The sequence below is a fragment of the Canis lupus genome, chromosome 5 (genome assembly GCF_048164855.1).
Source record: "Canis lupus baileyi chromosome 5, mCanLup2.hap1, whole genome shotgun sequence".
Lineage (NCBI taxonomy): Eukaryota > Metazoa > Chordata > Mammalia > Carnivora > Canidae > Canis > Canis lupus.
Genome location: NC_132842.1, coordinates 80,140,163 through 80,166,428, shown reverse-complemented (window position 1 = coordinate 80,166,428; position 26,266 = coordinate 80,140,163). Strand labels below are relative to the sequence as shown.

At 43.1% G+C, this 26,266-nt stretch overlaps 1 protein-coding gene across 5 annotated transcripts in view; it reads right to left on the bottom strand.

Annotated features, from left to right (window-relative positions):
- The window catches only part of UBR4 (ubiquitin protein ligase E3 component n-recognin 4), a 132,806-nt gene that overhangs the window by 74,922 nt on the left and 31,618 nt on the right, over positions 1–26,266 (bottom strand). For all 5 annotated transcript variants that reach the window (XM_072828086.1, XM_072828088.1, XM_072828090.1 and 2 more), the window contains exons 19-46: positions 25,917–26,199; positions 25,137–25,272; positions 23,684–23,763; positions 22,894–23,022; positions 21,989–22,171; positions 21,718–21,840; positions 21,399–21,628; positions 19,192–19,313; positions 17,919–18,016; positions 15,996–16,153; positions 14,853–15,062; positions 13,777–13,878; positions 13,374–13,474; positions 12,936–13,134; positions 12,163–12,351; positions 11,679–11,742; positions 9,542–9,733; positions 8,700–8,770; positions 8,464–8,611; positions 7,800–8,027; positions 6,951–7,121; positions 5,736–5,918; positions 4,494–4,652; positions 3,523–3,675; positions 2,852–3,079; positions 2,395–2,552; positions 1,253–1,424; positions 787–988 (exon numbers count right to left, since the gene is read on the bottom strand). In XM_072828086.1, the coding sequence (XP_072684187.1) occupies positions 787–988; positions 1,253–1,424; positions 2,395–2,552; positions 2,852–3,079; positions 3,523–3,675; positions 4,494–4,652; positions 5,736–5,918; positions 6,951–7,121; positions 7,800–8,027; positions 8,464–8,611; positions 8,700–8,770; positions 9,542–9,733; positions 11,679–11,742; positions 12,163–12,351; positions 12,936–13,134; positions 13,374–13,474; positions 13,777–13,878; positions 14,853–15,062; positions 15,996–16,153; positions 17,919–18,016; positions 19,192–19,313; positions 21,399–21,628; positions 21,718–21,840; positions 21,989–22,171; positions 22,894–23,022; positions 23,684–23,763; positions 25,137–25,272; positions 25,917–26,199 (4,472 nt within the window). The remainder of the gene's footprint in view (positions 1–786; positions 989–1,252; positions 1,425–2,394; positions 2,553–2,851; positions 3,080–3,522; positions 3,676–4,493; positions 4,653–5,735; positions 5,919–6,950; positions 7,122–7,799; positions 8,028–8,463; positions 8,612–8,699; positions 8,771–9,541; positions 9,734–11,678; positions 11,743–12,162; positions 12,352–12,935; positions 13,135–13,373; positions 13,475–13,776; positions 13,879–14,852; positions 15,063–15,995; positions 16,154–17,918; positions 18,017–19,191; positions 19,314–21,398; positions 21,629–21,717; positions 21,841–21,988; positions 22,172–22,893; positions 23,023–23,683; positions 23,764–25,136; positions 25,273–25,916; positions 26,200–26,266) is intronic.

The window sequence follows — 26,266 nt, the reverse complement described above, 5'->3', positions numbered from 1 at the left end:
ATCATTACCTCAAACATGGACTCTAAGACAAATTTCTTTTTTTTTTTTAATTTTTTTTTTTATTTTTTATTTATGATAGTCACAGAGAGAGAGAGAGCGCGGCAGAGACACAGGCAGAGGGAGAAGCAGGCTCCATGCACCAGGAGCCCGATGTGGGATTCGATCCCGGGTCTCCAGGATCGCGCCCTGGGCCAAAGGCAGGCGCCAAACCGCTGCGCCACCCAGGGATCCCTAAGACAAATTTCATTCAGGGGATGATTCTTGCAAAGGTTTCTGCTTAGCTAGAGTCACTCATTCCTGAATTCAAGCCTTCACATCCTGAAGAGTCCTCTATCAGCCAGGAGCAAAACACCCAGCTCAGAGATCTATAATGGGTTCTCTGCTGCTCGGTGGGGAACTGCTAAGTGGAAGCAATATTCCCTCGGTTCCATCTTATACTTCACGTCAGGCAAGCCATGTTCCCCAAACCCAGAGAAAAATCTGTCCAACAAGGTCCACGAGATCATTCTTTTGACGGCACCTAAGAACCACTGAGCTAAAGTAGAAAGCTGGTGAATGCTTGCCATCTGTCCCATGGGTTTCTAAAAATCACAAGAACACTGCTGGCCTCAGAAAACTTGACACTGCTTTTGGGAAATTAACTAACACCTATTCCTCTACCTTTACAAAACAGGCAAGCAAGAGAGGCACTCTTTCTTCATGGAGATTTATCATAGTCTGTTCCAAGTCTTGTCTAAAAGACTGCCATCCCTGTTCCCCCACCAGTCTTTTCAGGAAGGGCCTTACTGATGGTAGCGGTCTTGCGCTTTCGCACAGGCTTCATGATACTGATAACACTGCTGGGCTGCAGGGACGGCTGCAGCCAATAGGAGGTGTTCTCCACGTTGGCCATGTAAATGCGCAGGCTGCCATCCTCACAAAGCAGGATCATCGTGGTCCGCTGCTGCTCGTTGCAGGCCGTGTGCCGAATGGCAACCATGTCTTGGATCTGGCATAGGGGACAAAGGAGTGTAAGAGTTCTCACAACTATAGATCAGAATCTACAAAAAGAGGCAGAGATCCAACTAGTTCCACAGTTAGTCAAGGGGTGTAGAAGAGCAACAGGGAAAAGGCATCTAGGAGAAAACAGGTGAAAATTCTTTGACAAGCCTCTTCTACTGAAAGAGCTGGGCAAGGAACATAACATACAAATACGTAAATATAAAATTAGACCAGGTTTCACAGCCAAGTGATAGGAGCATCTGGCACTCACCTTTGCTTTCGCAGGCAGCGTCTTAATCTCTTGAATAAGGAAAGTGTCCGGCTTCACCATAACTACCAATGGCACACCTGTAGTTTGCTGGACACAACATACCAGGCCAGGGTGGTTCATCACCTCGGACCACTGGCAAAGGGCAGGAGATGTCTTACTGCCACCATTGGAACTGCAGACAACAAAATTGGCCACAGTCAGAGTGTCAATCACCCCTAGTCATTTTTTTCTTGACTTAAAGGCCATCCCAACCAAACACTTGACTCCAGAGCAATGCATCTTTCCAGGGCCTGGAGTTACCCATGAGTCTCAAGTTTATTCTGAGCCACATATATACTCTCACATACCCACTGTGTGGCCCCAGCAAGAGTCCTGGTTTAGAAATCTCCTCTGCTGGCTTCCACTGTCTGAGGAAAGAGGGGTCTCAATGTGCCTAGAGGTCGTCAACTGAACAGAGCGGCTTAAGGCACATGATCCCCAGTCCTATCAAGCATCTCCAAGTACGTGAAATTCTGTGTGAATGGTATCCCATTTGCTTTTCACAACGTTTCACAACACAGAGGCCAGAGAGACCTGGCCTACAGCACTTTTCTGGCTCCTCAGTGGCAGAAAGGAAAGACAGGAAGAAAGTCTAAGTCTCTTCCTCCTAGCTCCCTAAATACTCACCACCTCATGTGCACCTCTATTATCCGTACACCTGATGCAAGCCTCTACCCGCCGCCCCCCAATCCTGTGAACCATGCCCCCATTACTGACACCATGTTCTATGTACCGATCAACTACTCCAGCAGGAAAACTTAAAGGGTATTTTGGTCCTGTCAGTGTCTAGGAGCAACTGATGCTCCCTTCTCAAAACTCCGTTAGCACACCCAAGCTACATGCACTGCCTTGACCATTGCTTCTTCCTTCTGAGTGACAGTGGTCCCCAAACCACCTCTTACAGCTTGGGGTCTGCATGGTGGAGGACAACCATGCAGACAGCCAACCTGCCAACACTGGGTGCCCTCTGCTTGTAAAAGGGAAAGGACCGCTGGAGCAAAGTAAGGTTCACCAGGTTCCTCAGAGACGCCAGCACTGGGCCAGGGCATCTCCCCACTGAACACGGGCACTGTGAAAGCTGAACATGAAGTGCTCCTTCCCACCTTTTGATGTTGATGGAGAAGAGCTGCAATACTTCCAGAGTTGTCCTGCTAACGGTGGCTGCGAATGATCTGCCTTGACAATAGCTGAAGAACAACATCTGCAACACATGGGAGTAGTAGACGGACACACCGCCACCTGCCACCTGGCTGTTACTGTCCTGTCAGAGCAAAAATATGACACTTGCATTAATCTCGAGTGTTGCCTTCGGGACCAGCATCCGGTTTTGCTGCTTATTAGTTTTAAATCATGAATATGGGCTCTAAAAATTTAAGCCCTGTGGGTTAATCTTAAAATAACCTGAGAGTCAAGGAACTTCACAGTTAATCAGTTTGGTCCTCGAGGACAAGTATTTCTGCCATTAGGGGAAAAGTCAGAGACTAAAGAGAAAAGAACAACGGAAGAGCTGCTATGCTAATGAGATCTGGAACAGCAGGAGAAAGCAGTATCTGCCCAAACCTTCAAGTCCTCGTGGTTGATTTCCAGCACATTAGTGACGTAAAAGGGTCCCTGCTGGGCACTGCTGGCCTCTTCCATGAGCTGGGTATAGATGTAACCAGCTGAAGACATTATAACAATGATGTTCTTTCCCTCCTCGTTGAAGAGGAAGGTAACATCTCTTATCTTTGAGCTTGGCAGGAGAAAGTAGAAGGTCGGGCTCAAGGCATCAACAGACAGGTCATAAATCTGCAATACAGAAGGAAGGGAGATCTATTTCAGTCCCACCCCCCAAATTATCCTGACAAATCCAAAGACCTGCCACTGGTGAGTAATGGGTATTCCTTCTCCTTCCAACAAAGGTCTGGAAGTGTCAGGCACTGAGCATACAAAGATGGGTATCTTTTTATTCTCCCTCAAGGAATGACTAGGGGACAGATATGCATCTACAAATTCTATGACGAGTACAGAAAGAGCCATGCACGTGATATAGCAAGGGTAGAACCAGAATCAATGTCCTATCACCTACACAAAGAAAGCTCTTGCTCGGCACCATAACAAAAGGTGACAAAAATGTCATGATTGCTTATCTTTAATTCCTGGGACAAGCTAGCACAGAATGGAGATCAGACATTTTGGATTCAAAAACAAAACCATTCTAGGACTACATCATCAAAGAACAGTAACTATACCTTGACAAAGTCCGCAGTGACAATCGCTAACTCGGTCTGCGAACCAGGTAACCACACAGCTTTGATGATGAAGTTGCCTGTTGCCAACTGAGGGTGCAGCACCAAGTGATCCGAAACAGAGCCTGAGCTACTGAAGGTCAACACGTGGCAGTCCTGCACAGGGTTTAAGGAGCAGACTGGTTAAAAGATAGCAGGAGGCAGGCTAACTCATTTCAGCTCTTTCAAGTCTTCCTGAACATTCCCTGCCTTCAGATAGTGTTCCCACTGTCAGATAATACACTCAGGTTTCAAGAACACACACAAAAATCACTTCCAACACAAGAAAGATCTGCAAGAGCTGGGAGAAATTCAGAGAAAGATTTCTTTTATATTCCAAAAGCTTTTAAGTTTTCATCTCAACAATGAGTACAAGAAAGTGGCGTTGACTCGGTGTCCATCGAAAGATGAATGGATAAAGAAGATGTGGTTTATGTATACAATGGAATATTACTCAGCCATTAGAAACAACAAATACCCACCATTTGCTTCAACGTGGATGGAACTGGAGGGTATTATGCTGAGTGAAGTAAGTCAATCGGAGAAGGACAAACATCATATGTTCTCATTCATTTGGGGAATATAAATAATAGTGAAAGGGAATATAAGGGAAGGGAGAAGAAATGTGTGGGAAATATCAGAAAGGGAGACAGAACATAAAGACTCCTAACTCTGGGAAACGAACTAGGGGTGGTGGAAGGGGAGGAGGGCGGGGGGTGGGGGTGAATGGGTGACGGGCACTGAGGGAGGCACTTGACGGGATGAGCACTGGGTGTTATTCTGTATGTTGGTAAATTGAACACCAATAAAAAATAAATTTATTATTAAAAAAAAAAAAAAGAAAGAAAGTGGCGCTGAGAACAAAGGAGAGGAGAGGAATGCGATCCATGCAGGACCTAGAGCAAGAAGTAATCAAACTTAGATCAGATTATTACCTTCAGCCCACACACAGCAAGGTAGTCCTCCTTACAGGGATTCCCAGTGAGGCTCAATACAGTAAAAGGGACGGGAGCAGAAGCCAGGCGGGTCAGAGTCAGCTTTCTTTTGCTGGAATCCGCTTGCTTCAAGAGTGCAGAGAGCTGCAGAACAGTGATCTGCAAGGGGACAATTGCCAGATTTCCTTATCGCCGTCCTCTTAGAGAACATAGAGCCCAACAAAAGCTCCTTCAGTGGGGTACTAGTCCACAGTTAAGCCTCTTAAGAAAACACTTTCTCCCGGCTCAAAGAGATGGAATGCCTTTAATTTCCTCCTTCAAGTGACAACAAAAGAGAGGAGTAATGAAACCAACTCCTCCTTGTATAATCAGTTCACGAAGATCATTACCCCACTTCCTGTATGCTATCATCCTTTCTAGTTTTCTTTTTTTTTTCCTTTCTAGTTTTCTGTACAAGTTTTTGTTTTGTTTTTAAGTATCTTAGAGGGATCTTATGGACTATTTGGATTTCTAGTTTGTTTTTCACTTAAGATAAAGTTAAAACAACTTTACTGATGATAAAGAAACCAGAATACAGAAAAATGTTAACGTATCTGCCACTGTTCCAACCTCTACCAATTCTATAAAACAACCTAAGCTTCCCTGTGTCCACAGTGGGCCAGGAGGACAGGGAAAAACTAAGGAACACTGAGTCTTCCCATGAAGACTTTTATTCTCTTGACTTGTGCCCTCCCTCCAGCATGACCAAACCAGGCCAAGCCTGGGAGCCATGCTGTCCTAGGTAATCACGTCATTACCTTTCTCTGAGGGCTTGAAGGATGTTTTGAGTGGGAAACTACTAATGAGAAACAGCAACTTTGTTCTAGTCCCACTGCCTCTAAGTCTTATCAACAAACTGAGGGGTGGAGTAGAAAAAGCTCATTAAGCTCCATCCCCTAAAGCATTCTTAGAATCCAAGACTTTTTCCCAGAGGGCCAACCTGAGCATAGTCATCAGTTTTGTTTAGCACTTGACAAACATGACCAGGATGCCTGGGTGGCTCAGTGGCTGAGGGTCTGCCTTTGGCTTGGGTCGTGATCCTGGGGTGCTGGGATCAAGTCCCTCATTGGGTAGCCTGCTTCTCCCTCTGCCTGTGTCTCTGCCTCTGTGTCTCGCTCATGAATAAATGAATAAAATCTTTAAAGGAAAAAAAAAAAAAGACAAACATGACCTAAAATGAGTAGGAAAGAATTGGAAACCCACCTTCCCTTTCTCATGGCTAACTGCCAAATGCTGGCGGCGCCCATGCGGGGAAGAGAGCACACACATAGCCACCCGCCTGAGCACATGGGCACTAATTAGCTGTCGAATAGTCTGGCCCTGGTCTCCGCTGTAATTCATCCGAACATTTTCAAAGGCACCTTCCTGGGAGCCTAAGGTGGGAACCTGGCAAAGAGGGAAGGAGAGAACATGCAATAGTAAGGCAAAGAGATCAAATGGATTCATACACTATTCATATGACTGAGATACTATACAATGCAGGCATTCAAAAGCAACAGATTCCAGTCTCTGATCTATGGACAGTTAGGTGAATCTCTCAAAGTTATTGTCAATCCAGTAAGAATAACATAATAATGTTTCACCAAGCTAAATTTAATTAATAAAGTACAGGCTTCTTGAAATGTTAAAATGCCTTTTTTTTTTTTTAAGTGAAATGATGCTAATGACAGAATGGTTTCCATTCATCTGACCTTGCAAAACTAAAGTCAGCAACTTTATGATCACCAATACTATCCCAATAATTAACTTCATCTTTAATAGCTCGAAGTCTAAAAGCCATTACCACTTTTACCAAAATACCAAAATATCTGTATGTATGTATGTGTGTGTATTTCCGAGGGAATATTTCTCCCTTAAAAACAGATACCTTCTAAGATCGGTTCCCATACCTTGTTCGTTTGTGCACTTCCTTTACAGAAGCACAGACACTTAACACTGGTTTTCACTACTTTACACTTGCTACTACACAGGACAAGCAGAACACACCAGAACTCCTAGCCTCAGTGCGAGCAAGAGGACTTAATGTGGATAATGACTCAGGACTTCTAAGCCATTTCATATGAAGAGCTAGGGAGAGTTGCCTGAAGGGCTATAAGCAGAAGACGACAAACATGAACTCTGCAAGCCAGTGGAATCTTAGGGAAGAAGAGGTTTTCTACTTTAGATTCAGAAGAAATTCTACTACAATTGCCCCCAGATGCTATCTCCAACATCTTGGGAGTTGATCGATTTTTATGAACTGAAAAGGGGACTTATTCACTGGGTTGGGCCAAATGACCTTTTCTGTCTTCTTTTGAAGATACCCTCACACATGGATCTTCATGCTGGATAGCTAGGGATTGGCTGTCCAAAGGATCCTCCTCAGAGTATCGGCATAACTTAGCATTTCAGTAAATATGCTCCTCCGGACACACTCACCATCAGCTGATCTGTCATCTCAACCACCTTGTCCACGGTATGCAGCTCCCGGAGGGCTTGCTGAGCCCGGCTGCTGCTCCCCACAGCTGAAGCCTGCTGAAAGTTGGTCTGAATGGCATCCATGAGGAAATTGAGCATGTCTAACACGAGAGGAGCGAAGGAGAAATTGGCCTGAGAAAAATCCAAATACACAAATGAAAAAAAAAAAAGAAAGAAAGAAAAAAAAAAATAACAAGTCGTACTCATCATAATACATCTTGCCAGTAACTCTACAATCTAGAATCCAGTTTCCTCATTTCCAATTTGATATTCTAGCCGTATCTCTTCCTCTCAATAACATTAGATTTGTGCTACAAACTCTAGAGCAATCTTTCTAAACCGGAAATCCCACCAAAAAAAAAAAAAAAAGAAATCCCACAGATACCCTACCCTAATGCTAGAATATATCCATCACGTATGATTAAATTCTCTCCTGTGCATCTAGAATCATTCTAGTTACATGCCATCCTTGAGAAAACTGAGAAAACAATCACGTAAATCACTTTCTGTAGTCTGTACTTCAGATGAGGAACCCTGGCCAAGAAAGGTACTCTAGAACTAAAAGACACCCTCTCCTGCAAATTCCCATAGTACTCCTCAGTCTCAAATCCCTCCCTGTGAGGCAGGGGCTTGACAACACATCCTACTCATATCAGTCCTGTGAAAATGAGCCAACTCACAGAAAAGAGAAAGTAACTCTCAGCCCCTCAAGGCGCACTGCTGTATCAGCCCTGCGCCTAGCCTGCTTGTGAACCAACCTGCCAGGCTCCACACACCACCCAGCATCCCAGGCACCACCAAAACGCACACCTGGTTCTGCAGCTCCTCCCGGCAGCCCTCTACTGTGCGGCATAGGCTGCTCTTCTTTGGCTTCTCTTCGTCAGCAACCTTTCCATCACTGATGGTGACTTTGGCCTTGTCAGCTGGAGAGGTGCTAGTGTGGCGCACCAGACTCTCAGAAACCCTGGGTTCACTCTGAAAGGCTGACTCCTTCATAGTGGAGCTCATGCCACTGCTAGGAGTTCGCTTCACCAGCGCCTAGAGACAGAAAACATCAGAGGCCCAAAGCCTGAACCACAACCCAGATGAAACACTGCCTGAGATCTTGGAGGGAAATCTGGACCAGGAGGAGAAATCAGCCAACCATTTAAATGATATCCAAATGCCTAAATTCTGATTTTCACGATACCCACCTAATAGTTAACACTTTACCCACTCACACCGACAGGTCTTGATTACAATATCCAAACCTGTGGTAGTAGATCTTAGAAAAAAAACTACAAGACCTTTTAATGACCCTGCATGTTCTAACATTCTAAGTGAAGCACTTAGGCCATGATCAGTGACAGACCCAACGTACTCCTAGACCCAGGCCACCATGAAGGTGACATGGCAGCTTCCCAATCTGGCTTTAGCATTCCCGTGTCACTAATAAGTCACCCTTCCTAGCCCAGGAAATGTTCCAAACTCTCACCAAACAGCTGCCATCTTCCTTGGCTCCACAGTCACAGAAGAAGGACCCGTATTTGGCATAGGAAATCTCATGATCCTTGTGGCACACCTTGGCGCAAACTGTGCACACACCTACTCCATCCACCATTTTGCAGGTGTGACAGTGGTACCTACAAAGAATAAGAATGAGCAAATAAGCCCAGCAGCCCCAACAGTCAAGACCCAACAAATCCTCACCTGAAAGAGAACTATTCTTACCAATGCTGGTTCATGAATTCTTTCTGAGTGATTGTGAAAGTGCAGAGTTTGTTACAAAGAGAATCTTCATCCTTCAAAGATAACAAATCTTTTTAATCAGAAATACACCCTTCTACACAGGCACCCCCAAAAGTATACCCTACAGAGAATAAACAGTCAATTCATAAATGACCAGTAAAACTTATTCCGGAAAATAATCTGCAGGCTATAAATGCGCTACAATTCCAAGTGAGAGCTTAATGTTGTAGGAATAGAAAAAAATAAACCTAGGGGCACCTGGGTGGCTCACTCAGTTGAGCATCTGATTCTTATTTTCAGCTCTGGTCATGATCTCAACCATGGGGGTAAGCCCTGCATCGGGCTTCATCCTCAGCGGGGACTCTGCCTGCTATTCTCTTCTTCTCCCTCGGCTCCTCCTCCTACTCATGCAAGCTCTCCCTCTCCTCCCCCCTAAATAAATAAATAAATCTTTAGGAGAAAAAAGTTTTTCCACTTTCTCTGTAAGGGAGTTCACACCATAACCATTAAGAATTCATCCCTAGGACTCCATTATGATACAAAAACCAAACAACTGCAGAGTAAGTGACTTCTGGATGGAAGAAGGCATATGCTTATTCAACAGCCCCTTTCCTAAGAGATTAGATCCCCACAGCTTGCTCTGGAGACCTGGAAAATTGGTCTGGCATTAGTCATATAAGCTGGGAGAAAGCAGACAGGAGTGGGAGAGTTTTGAAGCGCACAGGGCTAGAAAAGAGGGCCAAAGGCTGGTTAGCATGAGCTGTGTCAGTGCCAGTCAGTCAGCCACTAATAACCAGTTGCCTGGATGGTTACATGGTACTTACTGAATCTTCAGCCTGGGAGTCTTCCTCTTCCACTGCCAACTCCTCCACCCAGTCCGAGTCCACCTCAATGGCCCGCTCCTCCCCATCCACTGAGAGGTGACTTGGGCCTTGACCATTACTCTGGCTCAGGGCATTGGTGACATCAGCCAAGTAAGACATAATATGGCACGTGCACTCCAGGACTATCACGTGCTAGAAGAGAAGACCACCATCATACCAAAGAGACCTTAGCTTCTCCATACCTAATTATTATATACTGTGTTTTCTCAAACTTTTCCCAATAAAGCTGAAGATCAGAGAAATGGTTTAAAAGCAGACAAAAAAACATGTTTACATTATCTATTTCCTCAGCTCTGAGCACTGTAACCACATGTAGCCAGTCAATATGCTGTACTGAATTAATGTGATTCTTTCATTCTTAAGCACAAAAACCATTCTCCACAAAATGCTATAAAATGAGGCAAACCTGAAATCAGGAAAGCAGGTAAAACTGGAGGCAAAAATCATTCAAGAAAAGATGACTGATACAGAGAACAGAATGGTAGTTGCCAGAGGCAGGGAGAAGGAGGGGGTGAGTGGAGAACAGATGAAGTGGGTTCAAAAGCTACAACCTTGGGATGCCTGGGTGACTCAGGGGTTGAGCATCTGCCTTTGGCTCGGGTCGTGATCCCAGGGTCCTGGAATCGAGTCCCGCATCAGGCTCCTTGCAGGGAGCCTGCTTCTCCCTTTACCTATGACTCTGCCTCTCTCTGTCTCATGAATAAATAAATAAAAATCTTTACCAAAAAAAAACCTACAACCTTCCAGTTATAAAATAAGTCACAGGGATATAATACACAGACAGTATAAGAACTATAGTTAACAACATACTGAAAAAAAAAAAAAACATACTGTATTGCATATTTGAAAGTCACTAAGAGAATAGATCTTAAAAGCCCTCATTATTAGAAAAAAACATCTTGGAACTATGTATGAAGACATGTTAACTAGCCTTACTGTGATCATTTCACAGCCTACACAAACATCTAATGATTATGCTGTCCACCTGAAAATAATCTAGTGTCATGTTAAGGATACTTCAATTTAAAAAACAAAAGAGGGACACCTGGGTGGCTCAGCGGTTTAGTACCTGCCTTTGGCCCAGGGCTTGATCCTGGAGTCTGGGGATCAAGTCCCACATCAGGCTCCCTACATGGAGCCTGCTTCTCCCTCTGCCTGTATCTCTGTATCTCTGTGTGTGTGTGTGTGTGTCTCTCAAGAATAAATAAAATCTTTAAAAAAATAAAAAATAAAAAAATAATAAAAATAAAAAACAAAAGAAAACAAAAAAGACTAGATTAAAAGTATGAATGGGCTCTCATTGGCTTTTTTCCTACCATCAGTATTTTTTTAACTGCTGGTGAAAGACACTTACATTACCAGGTTTTAAATTAATGCAATAAGAAAGGAACAGCCTCAGAAACCAAGCAAAAAGTCTTCCAGCAAACCACTACCAGTAGCTTAGGTTTGCCTAAAATCCCAGCACCTGGCGTCAAGGCCTCAGATTTCTAAGTTCCTTCCCTTTGCACTCTGACAGTTCAGAGCTGAGAGAAGAAACATGAAAGAAAGGAAAGGAGACATGAACGGTGCTGTGCTAGGTCTTAGAGGCCAGTTAGCTCTTTTTAGCCACTTATGTCCAGTTCACGGTAGGGCAAGTAGGAAAAATGCCTGAATGCAAGATTTCTGTCAGTTTAAAAACCCTTCTTCTCAGCAGTAAACAATACTAGCAAGTGGACTAGAGCTGAGAAGGCAGTAGGTAACCCCCTAAAACACATACTCAGAGCACAAAGTTCCAATGCAGGAGCAGGGAACAATTTTCCACAACATAACAAAATCTAAAAATAGCAAGAATTTACTAGGTTTTAAGGATTCAGTTGGATGTTTTGTCTATCGTCTTGTATTCCCCCTTCCCTCCCCTCATCATTCCTCATAACCTAGTAGAAGCCTGAGAGCAGGTAGTTCATGTTACACACCCCCAGGGCTTTGAAATTGTGGGCAGGCTGGCTAGGACCAGGAACCAGTCAAAAGGAGAGTCTTCTACATGACCACAAAGAAGACTCATCACTTCCTGACTGCTGTCAAGGTGCATTTCGCTTACCTTTCCATGCATCACATTGGCATTCAGTTTTTCAACCACGTTCTTCTGTGATAGGTATTTCTTGCTGTCCCAAAGGAAAAAAAGGGGGGGGGGGCAGGAGAGACACAAAAATCATCTAAGGAATCCAAGAAAAGGAACCAGTTTCATGAATCCTGGTTTAATTTGTGACGCTGGGAAGCACAGTCATTCGGAGAAAGCACTGAGGTTTGGGGTGTTCTGGCCTGATCACCAACACGTGGCACACTTTCCCTAAGACTTCTCTTAGGAATAATGAACAGGAAACCCTACTAAGAATGGGACGAAGGTGGAATCTAAAGTGAACAGTTACAGGCCACTCCCTCAATCTCCAAGAAAAAGGGAGACTCAAGTTCTTTTATACTCACTCCAAGCTACAAAGAAAAAATAACCTGCAACAAATTAACCCCCTTTTCTCTAAGAGCAGTGCTGCACCGATAAATGGGCTCCTCCAATTTCATCATCTTACCATCTGCTCAGCCAGTCCACAGCAGCATTGTGGAGCTGAAGATGGCCAGCACCTTGACCTGCACTGGCCAGGGTGGCCATCACAACCATGAGTTCCGGGAAACCAGTCCCATCACCGTTGGCCAACATCTCTGTCGCCATGGGGATCAGGGTACCCAGCAGCACAGCACACACACCTTCCCCAACTTGGCTGGTAGAAAAGAAATAGCAAAGTATTAAATACACAACAGGAATCTGACTGTACTTTTAAATGTATAAAAATAACAGACGTTGGGCAGGCTGGGTGGCTCAGCAGTTTAGTGCCACCTTCAACCCAGGGCATGATCCTGGAGACCCGGGATCGAGTCCCATGTCAGACTCCCTGCATGGAGCCTGCTTCTGCCTCTGCCTGTGTCTCTGCCTCTCTCCCTCTATGTCTCTCATGAATAAATAAATAGAATTAAAAAAACAAAACAAGGATGTTGAAAATTAAACATTAAATATGTGACTTGCCCCCCCGTTTCCTCCCTACTCCATATATATGCACCCAGTTTTGGACTTCAGCTATTAGAGCACAAAACATTCACCCATGTGACAACTGATAGGCCAAGTCACTTCAAAACTTTTCCACAGGAGAAATTAAGGAGCTCTACTAGATTCCTTAAGTCTAGTGAGGAGAGTTCTGGAAGCACTCAAAAGGCTAAGGACCAATGCCTGAAGGAAAGAAATCAACAAATGGGTCTCAACGTTCACTTGGGGCTCTTAGGAACACATGACCCAATGTATTTGTTCTACCTGTTTTCCCGAACAATGTACGTAGTCAATAGCTGCAACAGCTGCCGGTTCTCCTGAATCACATCCAGTTGGTCGGAGTCTTTTGGGGGTGATGCGGTCATGCGGGTGAGCCAGGCCTGGAGGCGTGTAGGCTCCACACAAGCCAGCTGTGCCAGAGAGCCACAGAGATGCAGAAGGCTCGGGTTAGGGCTCTTCTCAGCTAGGGACAGACCAAGAAGGGTGGTCAGTGAAGAAGGGTAGGGACAGGAGGGAAGGCAACAACTGGGAGCCAGGAAAGGGGGAAGGAAGGCTTCAAGTAAGTTTTCAAATTCCTTTTCAAGTTCCTTGCAGGGATTCTCTGCACTTGTTACGCGGTAGTTATACTCGGGCAGAAGATATGCACAGTATTAGCTGGACATCAAAGTTCCCATAAGAAGATTACTAAAAGCTGTCACTCACTCAGCTGGAAGAGTTTGGTGAAGAATTTCAGAACTCGGTTACAAAATTTAGCAGAGAGGTTCTCATTGGCTGTTGCCATCATGATCTGCACGAGTTCTCCACTGGGAGGCAGAAGAGGGAAAAAATGGGAGAATCACATTAAGCCTCACATAAAAAGGCATCCGCTTCCATTTCTTCATGACGCCATCTCCCCAAGGGTAGCTGGTCACTCGCCAATCAACGACACCAGGTATTCATGAGGTAGACCCCTCATCAATAACCCGAAGGAGTCAGCAATTAATCTAAGTCCTCCCCATGGTACAAATACCTAAGCAGGCCTTAAGTTTTCCCCGAGAAAAAAATACCTAATGCTTTCAGGAGGCATTCAAAAAATGCTCACTGAGTAAAACAAAATACGGCTAACCTGTCAGAGAAAAATTCCTCCATAGCTTTACGAGCCTGGCTGCTTTCCAGCTGCTTTTCCAAATACTGGAGACATTCCTCCAAGATGGATTCATCCAGTCCACTGAGGATCAAAAAGAAAAATTTACTACCAGAATGAAGGTCTGTTTCAGTATCTTCCTATATTTATTTTTAAAAATCCAAAGTTTATGACTGACCCTTAATGGCAATATTCATTTTTTTTTTCCCAAAGCTTAGCATAAAAGCCTGGCTACACAGGAGCTCAGTACATGTCTAACACATTAAACTATAACAAAACAAAAAAGTTCCTAAAATCTCAGATAAAGCATGCAGTCAGTGGCTAAGAGTTCAAAGAATCATTACTGCTGTTTCATATTATAGAAAGAGAGAGAGAGAGAGGAAGGAAGGAAGGAAGGAAGGAAGGAAGGAAGGAAGGAAGGAAGGAAGGAAGGAAGGAAGGAGAAAGAGAGAGAGGAAGGAAGGAAGGAAGGAAGGAAGGTAGGAAGGAAGGAAGGAAGGAAGGAAGGAAGGAAGGAAGGAAGGAAGGAAGGAAGGAAAAAAAGAGAGCCCAAGACACTCTGGAGTCCTCAAAAATGAAGTCAAGAATGCCCATATTTGGACCCTTCATTTAAGAAGTTCTCTGTGGGACAAGCTACAACTTACTCTACTGGTCCTAAAGGCTTACCAACATCACTATGGCCTAAACTACCAAAGTCAAACAATGGTGAGAGACTAACTATTCCCCACACCCATCTTAGAGGTATAGTTCCAGAAATGTTACAAATTCTATGAAACTCCTCTGTACAGTTCATTACATCAAGTATGATACTTGATAACTATCTGTTCAATAACTTAAAGTTTCCAGATGTGAACCATTTAAGCCTTCCATTTGCTCAAAGTTAATTCCTAACAATCAGAAAAGCGGGTTCCAAATAACCTTTTGTGCACATCCACAAGAAGATAAAATGCACACAGATATAGAACTTTCTGCTAAAAAACACAATAAGCCATTAACTAATGACATAGAGAAGCCAGCGTTGGTTCAGGAGCCTGAATGTCCCCCTCAATTAGGCTCACCTATTGGGATCTGCATGATTGGCCAGAATGTTGTAACAACCAGTGATCAGCTTCTCATATACTCGAGCCAAGAACTCCTCAGATTCGGCAGGACCCAGGATGCGCTCCAGGGAGTTGCTACTGATCTCAGCAACGCTCTCAGTGCTTGATTCCAAAAGAAGGGGAAGCAGGGTCCGAATTACCTGTGGCGGGTTCATCTCATCGGACCAACTTCAGCAAAGAAAAGGGAACCCTATTAGTGAATATACTCCCCCCGAAAGCTGCAAAAGCGAGGATAAGGCAATTCAATCATTTACTAAGGAGGGCATTTATTCCAGTCTTTTTTCCCTTGATACTTATCTTTTATATACGTGTAATCATTTGACTTCAGTTTCATTTTGCATTATGCAGAAACAAAAATCATTTCCATGGAAAAAGCTCATTCATTAAAATGTTCAATTAACAATAGAAGATATGGGCAGCCCCGATGGCTCAGCGGTTTAGCGCCGCCTTGAGCCCAGGGTGTGATCCTGGAGACCTGGGATCGAGTCCCATGTCGGGCTTCCTGCATAGAGCCTGTTTCTCCCTTTGCCTGTGCCTCTGCCTCTCTCTCTCCCCTCTCTGTGTTTCTCATGAATAATAAGTAAAATCTTAAAAAAAAAATAGAAGATATATTTTATAATATTCAGAAAAGAAAATTAACTGAAACCAGTGTTAGAAACCCATCCCAGACAACTTTTGTAGAACTCCAGGAATCTGGGTCACTTTTAAGGCCATGTGATAGAGGACTTCACCAATGACCTGTGTACTGGAAGACAAAGGCACTGGCTTGCCCCAGTTCCCACAAGAGCAGAATCTAACACTCACGAGGATTCTGGAGATGCATGGTTTGAAATACATCACTGCCACCTTAAAATTCCAATACAAAGCAAATTACAATAGGATTTAAAGCCTGCATGGCCTTCCCTGCAAGAGGGAAGGAAGTATTCTGCTACTTTTCACATCACATTCTAGGTAAATGCTCACACTCCACTCTGAAACAATAGACTCTCTCTGCTTATAAAAGCATTCAAGAAAAGGATTATTATAATAAACTCCATCGTCCTTCACCTATGACAGAAAACAGGCATAGAGAGTACACAGGGCTCCATAGTAGGTACTCACACAATAAGATCTCCAGTCAGTCTGACCAGTGAGAGGAGGGTGTGCTTCAGGGAAGCAGCCAGAGGCAGACTTTGCCCACAAAGAGTCCCCAAGTGAGCAGCCTGCACAGCACTGATGTAACTCTCTGAAGGGATGGTGTCATTAGCAAAGGCATTGCGCTGAAAGGAAACAAAACCGACATGAATGGACAGACCATCTACCCAGGATAAAATTCTCACATGGGGGAAAAAACAACTGGCATAAACTAAGACCTCACTGAGGTTTCTAGACAATGGCTCTACTCAGTATACACTATTATTCATCCTGGGGAGGAAAGTGGAGTGAACCAAGGAAACAATTAACAAATTTTAGTTCAAAGGTACTAAAAAAAAAGTTTTTTTTAAGATTTATTTATTCATAAGACACACAGAAAAAGAGGCAGAGACACAGGAAGAGGGAGAAGCAGGCTCCATGCAGGGAACCCAACCACTGAGCCACTCAGGCATCCCAAAGGTAACTCAAAATTTAAAAAGTTAAGGAGTGCCTGGGTGGCTCAGGGAGTTAAGTTTCCAACTCCTGATTACAGCTCAGGTATTGATCTCAGGGTCTTGAGATTAAGTCCCATTTCAGGTTCTATGCTGGCCATGAAGCCTGCTTAAGATTCTCTCTCAGGGCACCTGGGTGGTTCATTGGTTGAGCCTTTGGCTCAGGGCATGATCCTGGGGTCCTGGGATCAAGTCCCACGTCGGGCTCCCAGAGGGAGCCTGCTTCTGCCTCTGCCTTTGTCTCTGCCTCTCTCTGTGTCTCTCATGAATAAATAAAACATTAAAAAAAAAAAAGGTTCTGTCTCAGGTGCCAGGTGACTCAGTCAGTGAATATCCAACTCGGTTTCAGCTCAGGTCATGGGATCGAGGCCGACATTAGGCTCCAGGCTAAGCAGGGAGTCTGCTTGAGATTCTCTCTCCCTCACCCTCCCCTCTCCCCCTCTAAAAAAGAAGTTAAAAGGTGGGCAGCCTGGGTGGCTCAGCAGTTTAACGCTGCCTTCAGCCCAGGGCCTGATCCTGGGGACCCAGGATCAAGTCCCACATCGGCTCCCTGCATGGAGCCTGCTACTCCCTCTGCCTGTGTCTCTGCCTCTCTCTCTCTCTCTCTTTCTCTCTCTCTCTGGGTCTCTCATAAATAGAGAAATAAATAATCTTAAAAAAAAAAAAGTTGTTAAAAGGTTAGTTTGGTTAAAGAGTTAAGATACCTAATGCCAGTTTTCAAATAATTAAAATATATTCTATTTAACACTAAAACTACACTCTCTAATAATTAAGAAGGATGTGTATTTTGCAAAGTATCAGAGTCTCCCTCAAAATATCTTCATTATCCTTCTGCTACAGCCCCCCGGGTGATGTAAACAGAGGTCACAATTATAAAGCAGGGATAACAAGATTATAATACTTGGCTTTTCCAAAGAACAGTGACAAGGGAATAATCTGTTAATAGAGACAATTTGAGCAAAGCATACACAAAGGTCAAGTAAACAGCCTCCAGAACGTGAAAGCTACCCTATAAAACAATGACAAAACGAGCAGGTTCATGACATTATTTTCCTAAAAAGAAAATGAAAACAGTTCACATTTACTGAGAATCAGGGGCCGAAGACTGTGTCAGGCACCTTACATGTAATACAATTAATTTTTACATCTCAGGATTAAACAGACAAGGAAAAGGAGACTCCTGGTAATAAAGTGGTTGTCCCGTGACATGATAACAGATTGCTTAACAAAATGGCCACTTGGGTACCACCTGGGTTAAGCTGAGCCTGTGATTATCAATTCAGCCATAGCAGATATCCTGTGGCATACCAAGCCTCTTGGCACTTGGCTTCAGCCTAAGGAATAAGAACAGAACAAAGAATGGCTAGTGCCCATTTCTACTCTGAGAAGAGACACTCACCCAGGATCCGATGTTGGGAAACTCATTGGTGCTAATGTTATTCCAGGATTCACATACAGCCTGGACCCAGGATGGCAAATTCTGAACGAGGGTGGGACCTGGAGGCAACAGGAAGGACAAGGACTCACCACAAGATGGAAAGAATGACACATAGTATTTTAAAGCCAAGCCCAAATGCAGAAAGATACACCACTGCCCAAGCTGTCAATTACTAAGATTGCTTAGATGGATCTTTCAATAGCAGTACTGCATCCAAGAACTAGCTAATTGCTTAATAGCTAACAATGCCAATTATAAGGTTTTCACGTCCTATCATAGTCACTTTCTAATCTTGCAAGTAAAGATGACAACTGAAAACAGGATGCAAGGCAGGGGCATGTCACTACAAGTCAGGCTAAAACTGCTACTCAGCATCTGCTACACCTTCTACTAACAGGTAGCACTTTGATCTCTTCTGTCCTCAAGATGAATCTAAGGGAAAGGATTATTATTTTTTAAGATTTATTCATTTTAGAAAGAGAGAATGAGAGACACGGCAGGGGTCGGGGGGCGAGGAGTGCAAAGGAGAGAATCTCAAGCATCAACTCCCTGCTGAGTTGGGACCTTGACATCGGTCTCGACCCCACGACCCTGAGATCATGACCTAAGCTGAAATCAAGAGTCAGACACTTGACCGACTATACCACCCAGGTGCCTCTGAGGGCAGGGACTCTTAATGCACATCAAGAACAGCATTCTATGAAGTAGGAGAATTTAATTTCCAAAAGTGTGCCTATCTGAACACTAAAAGGGCATTTAAAGCTTGTAATGCAGAAAATACAAACAGCTATAAATTTAGAGGGTAACTACTATCTTAACTGCTGAAGCCCTTTGCTTCCCCACCCTCCATTTTTACTAGATCATTCCTAACACGGGAAGGGGGTTTGGCCAGCACAAAGCAACAGCTCGTTAATCTTCCCAATCTCTATTAAATGAAAAGGAAAACAACACAGGCTAATGCTTTAGAATCAAATGACATTGGTTTGGATTCCAGCCTCATCTTACAAGATGTAGGACTTTAGGCAAATTAACTTCTTTAAGACTTAGTTTCCTACTGAGTAAAAGGGGAAAGTAATCCTTCGTAAGGCTCCCGAGAGGACTGACACAGATAAACCTATGTCAGCCTTTGACACTCACAAAGGTTCCAGGAAGTGGTAAATGTCAGTAGACCGGTATGGAAGTGGCAGGACTAGACCTATTACTAGTATAGCATTTCAAAAGCACATCCACTTACCCAGAGTGTTTGCCTTGCACCTACTAGAGCCAATAGCCAAAACAGCAGCAAAACCATGCAATTTCTCCTGGGAAGGTTTTTCAGTGGATCCTTCTTCATTAAAGTTCTGTAGCAAATAGGCTCTGAAAAAAAAAAAAGAAAATAGGGGGATACATGAAAGCTGAAGAATCTATTCCTATCATAGTTAGAAGAAACTGCCCTAGACATATTGAAACACCAGTACCTCAGTTTCCTATCTATTAACTGTAGTTGACATTACCTGCCTCTGTGATCTCGTAATAATTCCAATGGGTAGCTTTTTCCCAAAGAATATCCCATCCTTTGAAATGTTCTCAAAACACAATTTCCAGGACAAATGAGCCTGGCAAACAGTGAATACTACCTACCCACCTCTCCTTGGTCTTGGACGATTGGCAGTGCATATAACGAAAGCTCTGAGAAGTATACTTCTCAGGAAGTATACTTTGCACAACAGGAGTTTTAACTGTGCAGGTCCACTTATACATGGGTTTTTGTCAATAAATACAAATACAGCACAATTAACATATTGTCTTCCTTATGACTTTCCTAATAACATTTTCTTTTCACTAGCTTAACTGTAAGAATATAGCATATAATACATATATATGTAAAATATGCGCTAACAAACTTCTCAGTAACGCAATGACTGCAATAATTCAGGAAAATGACAAAACGGCTATAAATTTAAAGGGTAGCTTCTGCTCTTAACTCCAGCCCTATTCAAGCCCTTTTTACTTCCCCATGCAGTCAATAGTAGGCTATCAGTAGTTATGTTTTGGGGGTGTCGAAAGTTTTATGCACATTTTCAAATGCACAAGGGCATCATTCCCCCAATCCCACGGTGTTCAAGGGCCAGCTGTACTATACTTTTTAAGATTTATTTATTCATTTATTTGAGAGAGAGCACACGAGAGAACAAAAACAGGGGGAGCAGCAGAGAGAAAAGAAAAGGTAGACACCCTGCTGAGCAGGGAGCCTGACATGAGACTTGATCCCAGGACCCCGGGATCATGACCTGAGCTGAAGGTAGACGCTTAACCGACTGAGCCACCCAGGTGCCCCTGTACTATACTTTTTCAAAACTAATTCAACTGTATTTACTCAGAACTTAACCAACTTAATTGCCAGGAACATTTATCACTAGCTTAGTACAGAGAGTTGGCCTAATGGGCCAGATTGGAGCCGAGAAGCTCTCAGAGGGCAGTGACTTGGTCAGCTTTGCTACTGTGATCCCCTTGGCACCTAGAAAAGTACTTGACACACTGCAAGCACCCCCATTTGCTATTCATGCCTACTGCTCAAGTATCATCAAGAACGGTACCTCCAGCAATGGTCCTAACTCTACTTACTGCAAGATATTCACACTTAGCCATTAGTTAAGCTTTATAATGATCCAAGTCCCTTTTAGCATAAAAGCTCCACAGAACAGGAGCGGCACAGTGAAATCTATAAGGACCAGATAAAGTAAATGAGCATAAAAGGGCCCAGGAGAACAGCTACACAGGGTAGCCATTCCTCAACGGTGCTGTACTAATGTCACATGAAGTCAGACTGTTTTGCCAGTTTTTTCTTACAAGAAAACACAGAAATCTTGTTTCGTGAATAAACTCCTCATTTTTATATACTGAAGGTAGATTCCACAGTATTTAAACATCAAGCAAAACAAGTCTATAGGACGTGCAATTTGCAACATGTATTATCTCAGAAAGGACTGGAATTCAAAATACAGACTCATGACAGAATGTGTTTTCTCTAACTACCTACCATGAAATTTAAAGAGCATTTAAAGCTTCATCTTAGTGAATAACAGCAATGATATGTTTGGGGATATTTCATGATCTTTCCTTGTATCCTACAAGTTAAATGCTAGAAAATATTTAAAGATTTATAGAAATCAAACTTCTTCTGACTCTTCCTGAACTATTTGAAAACTCTCTCATTGGGCACCCATTTATATTAGAGAAAAAAAACATTTTACCGAGACAAAAAAAAAAAAAACCAAGCTGACAAAAAGAAAAAAAAAAAACAAAAAAGTTAAGATTCTGAGTCCTTAAGGATCCGCACAGTGAATGGTCCTAGAACCACTATGTTCAATTTGAAGAATTTTCAGGCTTCTAAAGAAAGTAAACAACCCAAGGATCTAAATTCCCCATTTCCAACATCTGTGGGCAGGCAGCCCATCACACCTAGTGAATGATGCATAGGTGTCAATGAGTTGTAGTGTGGCTGGAAGCAGGTTCTTGGTGATCTCAGATGACTTATGAGGATCGGTCTCGGCGGCCATCTTGGAAAAATGCTCATCCAGGGAGACCTGAACCTTCGAGATGGCAGCGTCAAGGGTGTAGATAGACTGCAGACTTGGAATTTCATGGAGTTGCAAGATGGTAGTACAGTCGATGCTACAGAATGATGAGATCTTTAAAAGTACCCAAGACATTAATTAGTTGTGGCAAAAGGCTGTGGCAGAAACTAAATCCTGTCATTATTAATCCAAAATGAACATACCTGTCGAGCAAAGTATTCCTCTACAATTTCGACGTCGTATTTCACCGAGCTGCACTTGGTGGATGCCAGGTCTAGAAGAGAACCAGCATGTTCCGGCTTCATTCCCTGTTTGATAAGGTGATCCTATTTGGACAGCAAGAAAAAATGTTCAGGAGATTAATACACAGAGTCTAAAGCTTTCATTACCCTTAAATTGACAAGTTCCCACAAGTATAGAGCATAGTGGCTTTGGCCACCCCTCGGCAGCAAGCCCTATGTGACAGTGTGGTACCTTTATCCAGTTGACATAGGAGCTGATGCGGAGGCGGGAAGACCACCGCAGCGTGTGTAGGATGTCACATTCACTCATCTCAGGTGAGTTCATGGCCAGCTGGTTCATGTAAGTCTTTGATGGCGGCAAAATCCCTAGGATCCTCCACAGTATCAAGAAGTAATACTGAAGGGCACAGGCCTCCTAGAAGAAGCAAAAAGAACAATCACAGCAGCACTTGTGGTATTGAGTCACAAACTCCCTGACAGTAATACCTGTTCCAAATACAACAATTAAAGTAGACAGTATAGTCCTGATTTTCAACTGAGACCTGGCTCTCAAGTCTGTTCTGTAGGTCTGTTAGGTCTATAAAATAGACATAGCTAATAATGCAGAAAATAGTAAAACACACATATAAATAATTTGCTCCATCTGTGCACATCTCACAGGCCAATATCATGGTTTTAAGACAACTCTGGCTCCCCAAGAAATTTAGCAAGTAACCAAAAGAGAGTAGGACATTCTGCCCTGCAACCCCATCATCAAGTGCCCCTTTCTATGGCCTGAACTGCTGTTATGGCTTCTAGAGGTAGAGACACATTAATGGGACCATAGAAAAAGCATGAGTGGGAGACTTCCACTGTCACATATCAACCACCCTTCACTGAAGGTATGATATTTAGTAGTCCTTAACTCTCAAAGTCACATTTTCCTAAATGTAACAAAAAAAGGACAAAAATGGTTCAAGTATCTCTAAAGTAAAAAGAGCCACTCAAACTACCTAGAAATACTGAAATATCAGCCAGTTCTGGAAATAGGTAATTCAAGAACTGATTAGTTCCCAGAAAGAAATTCCCAGAACTGTTACCCAAGTATCAAACACATTGCAAACTCTCTAAAATCATCCCAGGCTGCAATGGTCTTACCAAGGCTGTTACGTTCTTGTTTTCCTTCCTCCTGACTGTATCAAGCTGGGACCCAGCTGCAAGCAGGCAAGTCAGTGCAGTGTAAAGCTCATCATACTTGACAAGCTTAGAGAAAAGAACATCACATGCCTAGTATTGAGGGGAAAAAAATAATTTTTTATTTTTTGAATTATTCTGTGTAGTACTCGTATACTATCATTTAACCTCACAACTGGCAAAATAGCTCATTCAAATTACTGATAAGAATTTCTCATTGCAGCAAGATGCCCACTCAGGGACTTCTCTCAGTTTATGGGCTATTATGAAGCACACAAATGCAGGCGTTAGAACAAGGCAACTATTTTTGTCCATTAAAATTATCTGCACATGAAGATACTAACAGATACAGGAAGAACAACCCCCACAGTGAAAGTGGAGCCCAGCAAATAAATCTCAAAATAACATTTTCTTTCTAGTACAAGCTCAAATCCTAATACAGGCCAAATTCCCTCATTACAAAAAGCAAGTCATTTCCTCTTTCCCTGACAGACTGATTTTGGTGGAAACCATCTGATCCCACATGTAAAATGGAGTTTTAAAATTCCTGGTACCAGGGGCACCTAGGTGGCTTAGTCGGTGAAGCGTCTACCTTCAGCTCAGGTCAGGATCTTGGGGTCCTGGGATTGAGCCCCGAGAAGGGCTCCCTGCTCAGCAGAGCACCTGCTTTTCCCTCTCACTCTGCCTCCTCCCCATTCGTGTGTGCTCTCTCTATCTCAAATAAATAAGTAAAATCTTTTAAAATTCCTGGTACCACAGAATCGAGTCGGTTCAAATCATCCTCTGAGGCTTCTGGGGACAGGACACAGTAGAATCTGGGTTGTGGAACAGCATCTAAAAAAACAATGGGCTCATTGAAAGAATGGTCTCAATCTCAACTCTGTTTAGCAACTATAAAATGTAAAAACTAGGAAAATACTTTGGACACTTGAAAACACAATCTTGGCACTACTGACATTCGGGGCCAGATAATTCTATAGCCCTGTGCAAGACAGGATGTTTAGCACCCTCCCCATGGTGACAACCAAACAGATCTCTAGATCTCGCCAAATGGTCCTTTGTGGGGATGAGGCCCAATCATCCCTACCTAGTTAAGAACCACTGCTCTAGAAGATAACTAACAGAGGTGCCCTACAATCACCATATTAATCATCAAAATTGGGTCCTTAGACTAACTACATTAAAACTTAAAATGTTGGGGCAGCCGGGTGGCTCAGCAATTTAGTACCACCTTCAGCCCAGGATGTGATCCTGGAGACCTGGGATCAAGTCCTACGTCAGACTCCCTGCATGGAGCCTGCTTCTCCCTCTGCCTGTGTCTCTGCCCCCCTCTCTCTCTCTCTCTCTCTCTCTCTCTCTCTCATGAATAAATAAAATCTTAAAAAAAAAAACCTTATATGTTATCTCCCCGACATCAAAGGGACTGAGTAATAAGAGCTCCCAATCACAGAAAATTCATACATAGGCTTGATGAGAGTTTCCACAAAATACATTTAACAGCTAACAATTCCTCAGGATGAGCAAATACACACTAAAAATAAACACAAAAGGTACTTTATCAAAAGAATGGTGTTTCATGAGAAATACCACAGAAAAGGTCACAGTTCCCATTATTTTCTGACAGTATCCCATCATGACCCAAAAGGAAATTCAGCCTGTGGGTTAGAACCACATTCCTGTGGAAAACTAAATGTAATTACTCAGAGTGGAAGGAATCCATATATTGTACTCTATGAGCAGACACAAGAATTCCTAATTATGTCTCAATGTTGTTTTTGGTTTTGGCTTTTAAATCAATGTGGGAGGGACGCCTGGGTGGCTCAGTAGTTGTGCTTTTGCCTTCTGCTCAGGGTGTGATCCTGGAGTCCCGGGATCGAGTCCCACATCGGGCTCCTTGCATAGACCCTATTTCTCCTTCGGCCTGTGTCTCTGCCTCTCTGTCTCTCATGAATAAATAAAATCTTTTAAAAATAAATTAATTAAATTAAATTTATGTGGGATATGTGACAGTGAATTTCCAAAAATGTTTTGAATCCCTTGGTATTTGCCACCTATATGGAATAGACTGAATTTTAAGGAATCTCTAAAAAAATAAATAAACTAAAAAATAATAATAATAAAATAAATAAGTAATCTCTAAACACCAAATTCAATCCCCCCAGTGAGAACCAGTGAGCCAGTTTCTTGCTGACAATCTTCTTTCTGACCTGATGAAAAATGCTTAGACCAGTTCTCTTCTACTTCTTTGAACCCATGATAGAGAGGGGTGGTCACCCGGCGGCTGTTGCTGTCCTGAGATCCATTTGCCCACCCAAAAGGAGGACTCAGCAAGTTATGCTGCACCTTTTAAAACACAAATACTCAAATTAAGAAAGATACACAGCCACATTCCACATCTCACTATAAGCGTTATAACTGATCAATATATTAAAGCTTGGGAAATTCACAAACCAAAATGAAGTTTTAGATTTTTCTGTGACTTCTCTGGGGAGCATCTTTTTGCTGACATATAATGGGAACACTGACCAAGCAAACATTTTAGGAAATGCTGAATAATCCTTAACTGGCCCTCCCATCCTCACATTGGATCCCTACAACAAAAGAGTTTACTAATCCATAAAACTTACTGCCCAACCATCATTCAACCACTAACAAATACTCATGGAGCGCAGATGCTCAGGACACTGAGCTGGACACCAGCTAAAGTGAGGTAATTCAAAGGTCACCTGTGAACAGAACCCATAATCCAATTTTCACAAAAGTATCAAATCAAATAACCTATACTTACTGATCGTGGCTAAATACAAAGTATGAGCGCACAGATATAAGTAAGTCCAATGGTACTTCTAAAGTTAATCATATACCTACTACAACAAATGGCTAAAACTTAAAGTGAGCAGGTCATTTTGCTTTGGATCATGGCAACTTGAGAAGAAAAACTCTCTTGACAGTAGCAAGTAAAGCAAAAACAATGTATTAATCTGTACCTGCTCGAACAGATACACAGGTGCTTTGGAGTACTGATGAAGCAAATAATCAAAGATCAAAAGGAGGCGAGCCAGGATGAGAGGCACGGAGCGCGCCTGCGCATCCACGTTGGCACTCAATTCCTGGATGATCTGCACAAAAAGGGTCAGTATGGCCCGCCGGCCCTTCTCAGTGAAGTTGTGGAAAATGAGGAGGAGCAGCTGTAGGTGTTCTACATTCAAATCTTCCGTCTCATTGGGCACCACCCCTTGCAGGGCATTCTGCTTCATTGTCGACAAAAATCTGTCGCAGAGGAAATGAACATGTTTGGTCAAAGTCCTCAGAATATCCCCCAAAAGCTATAATGTCA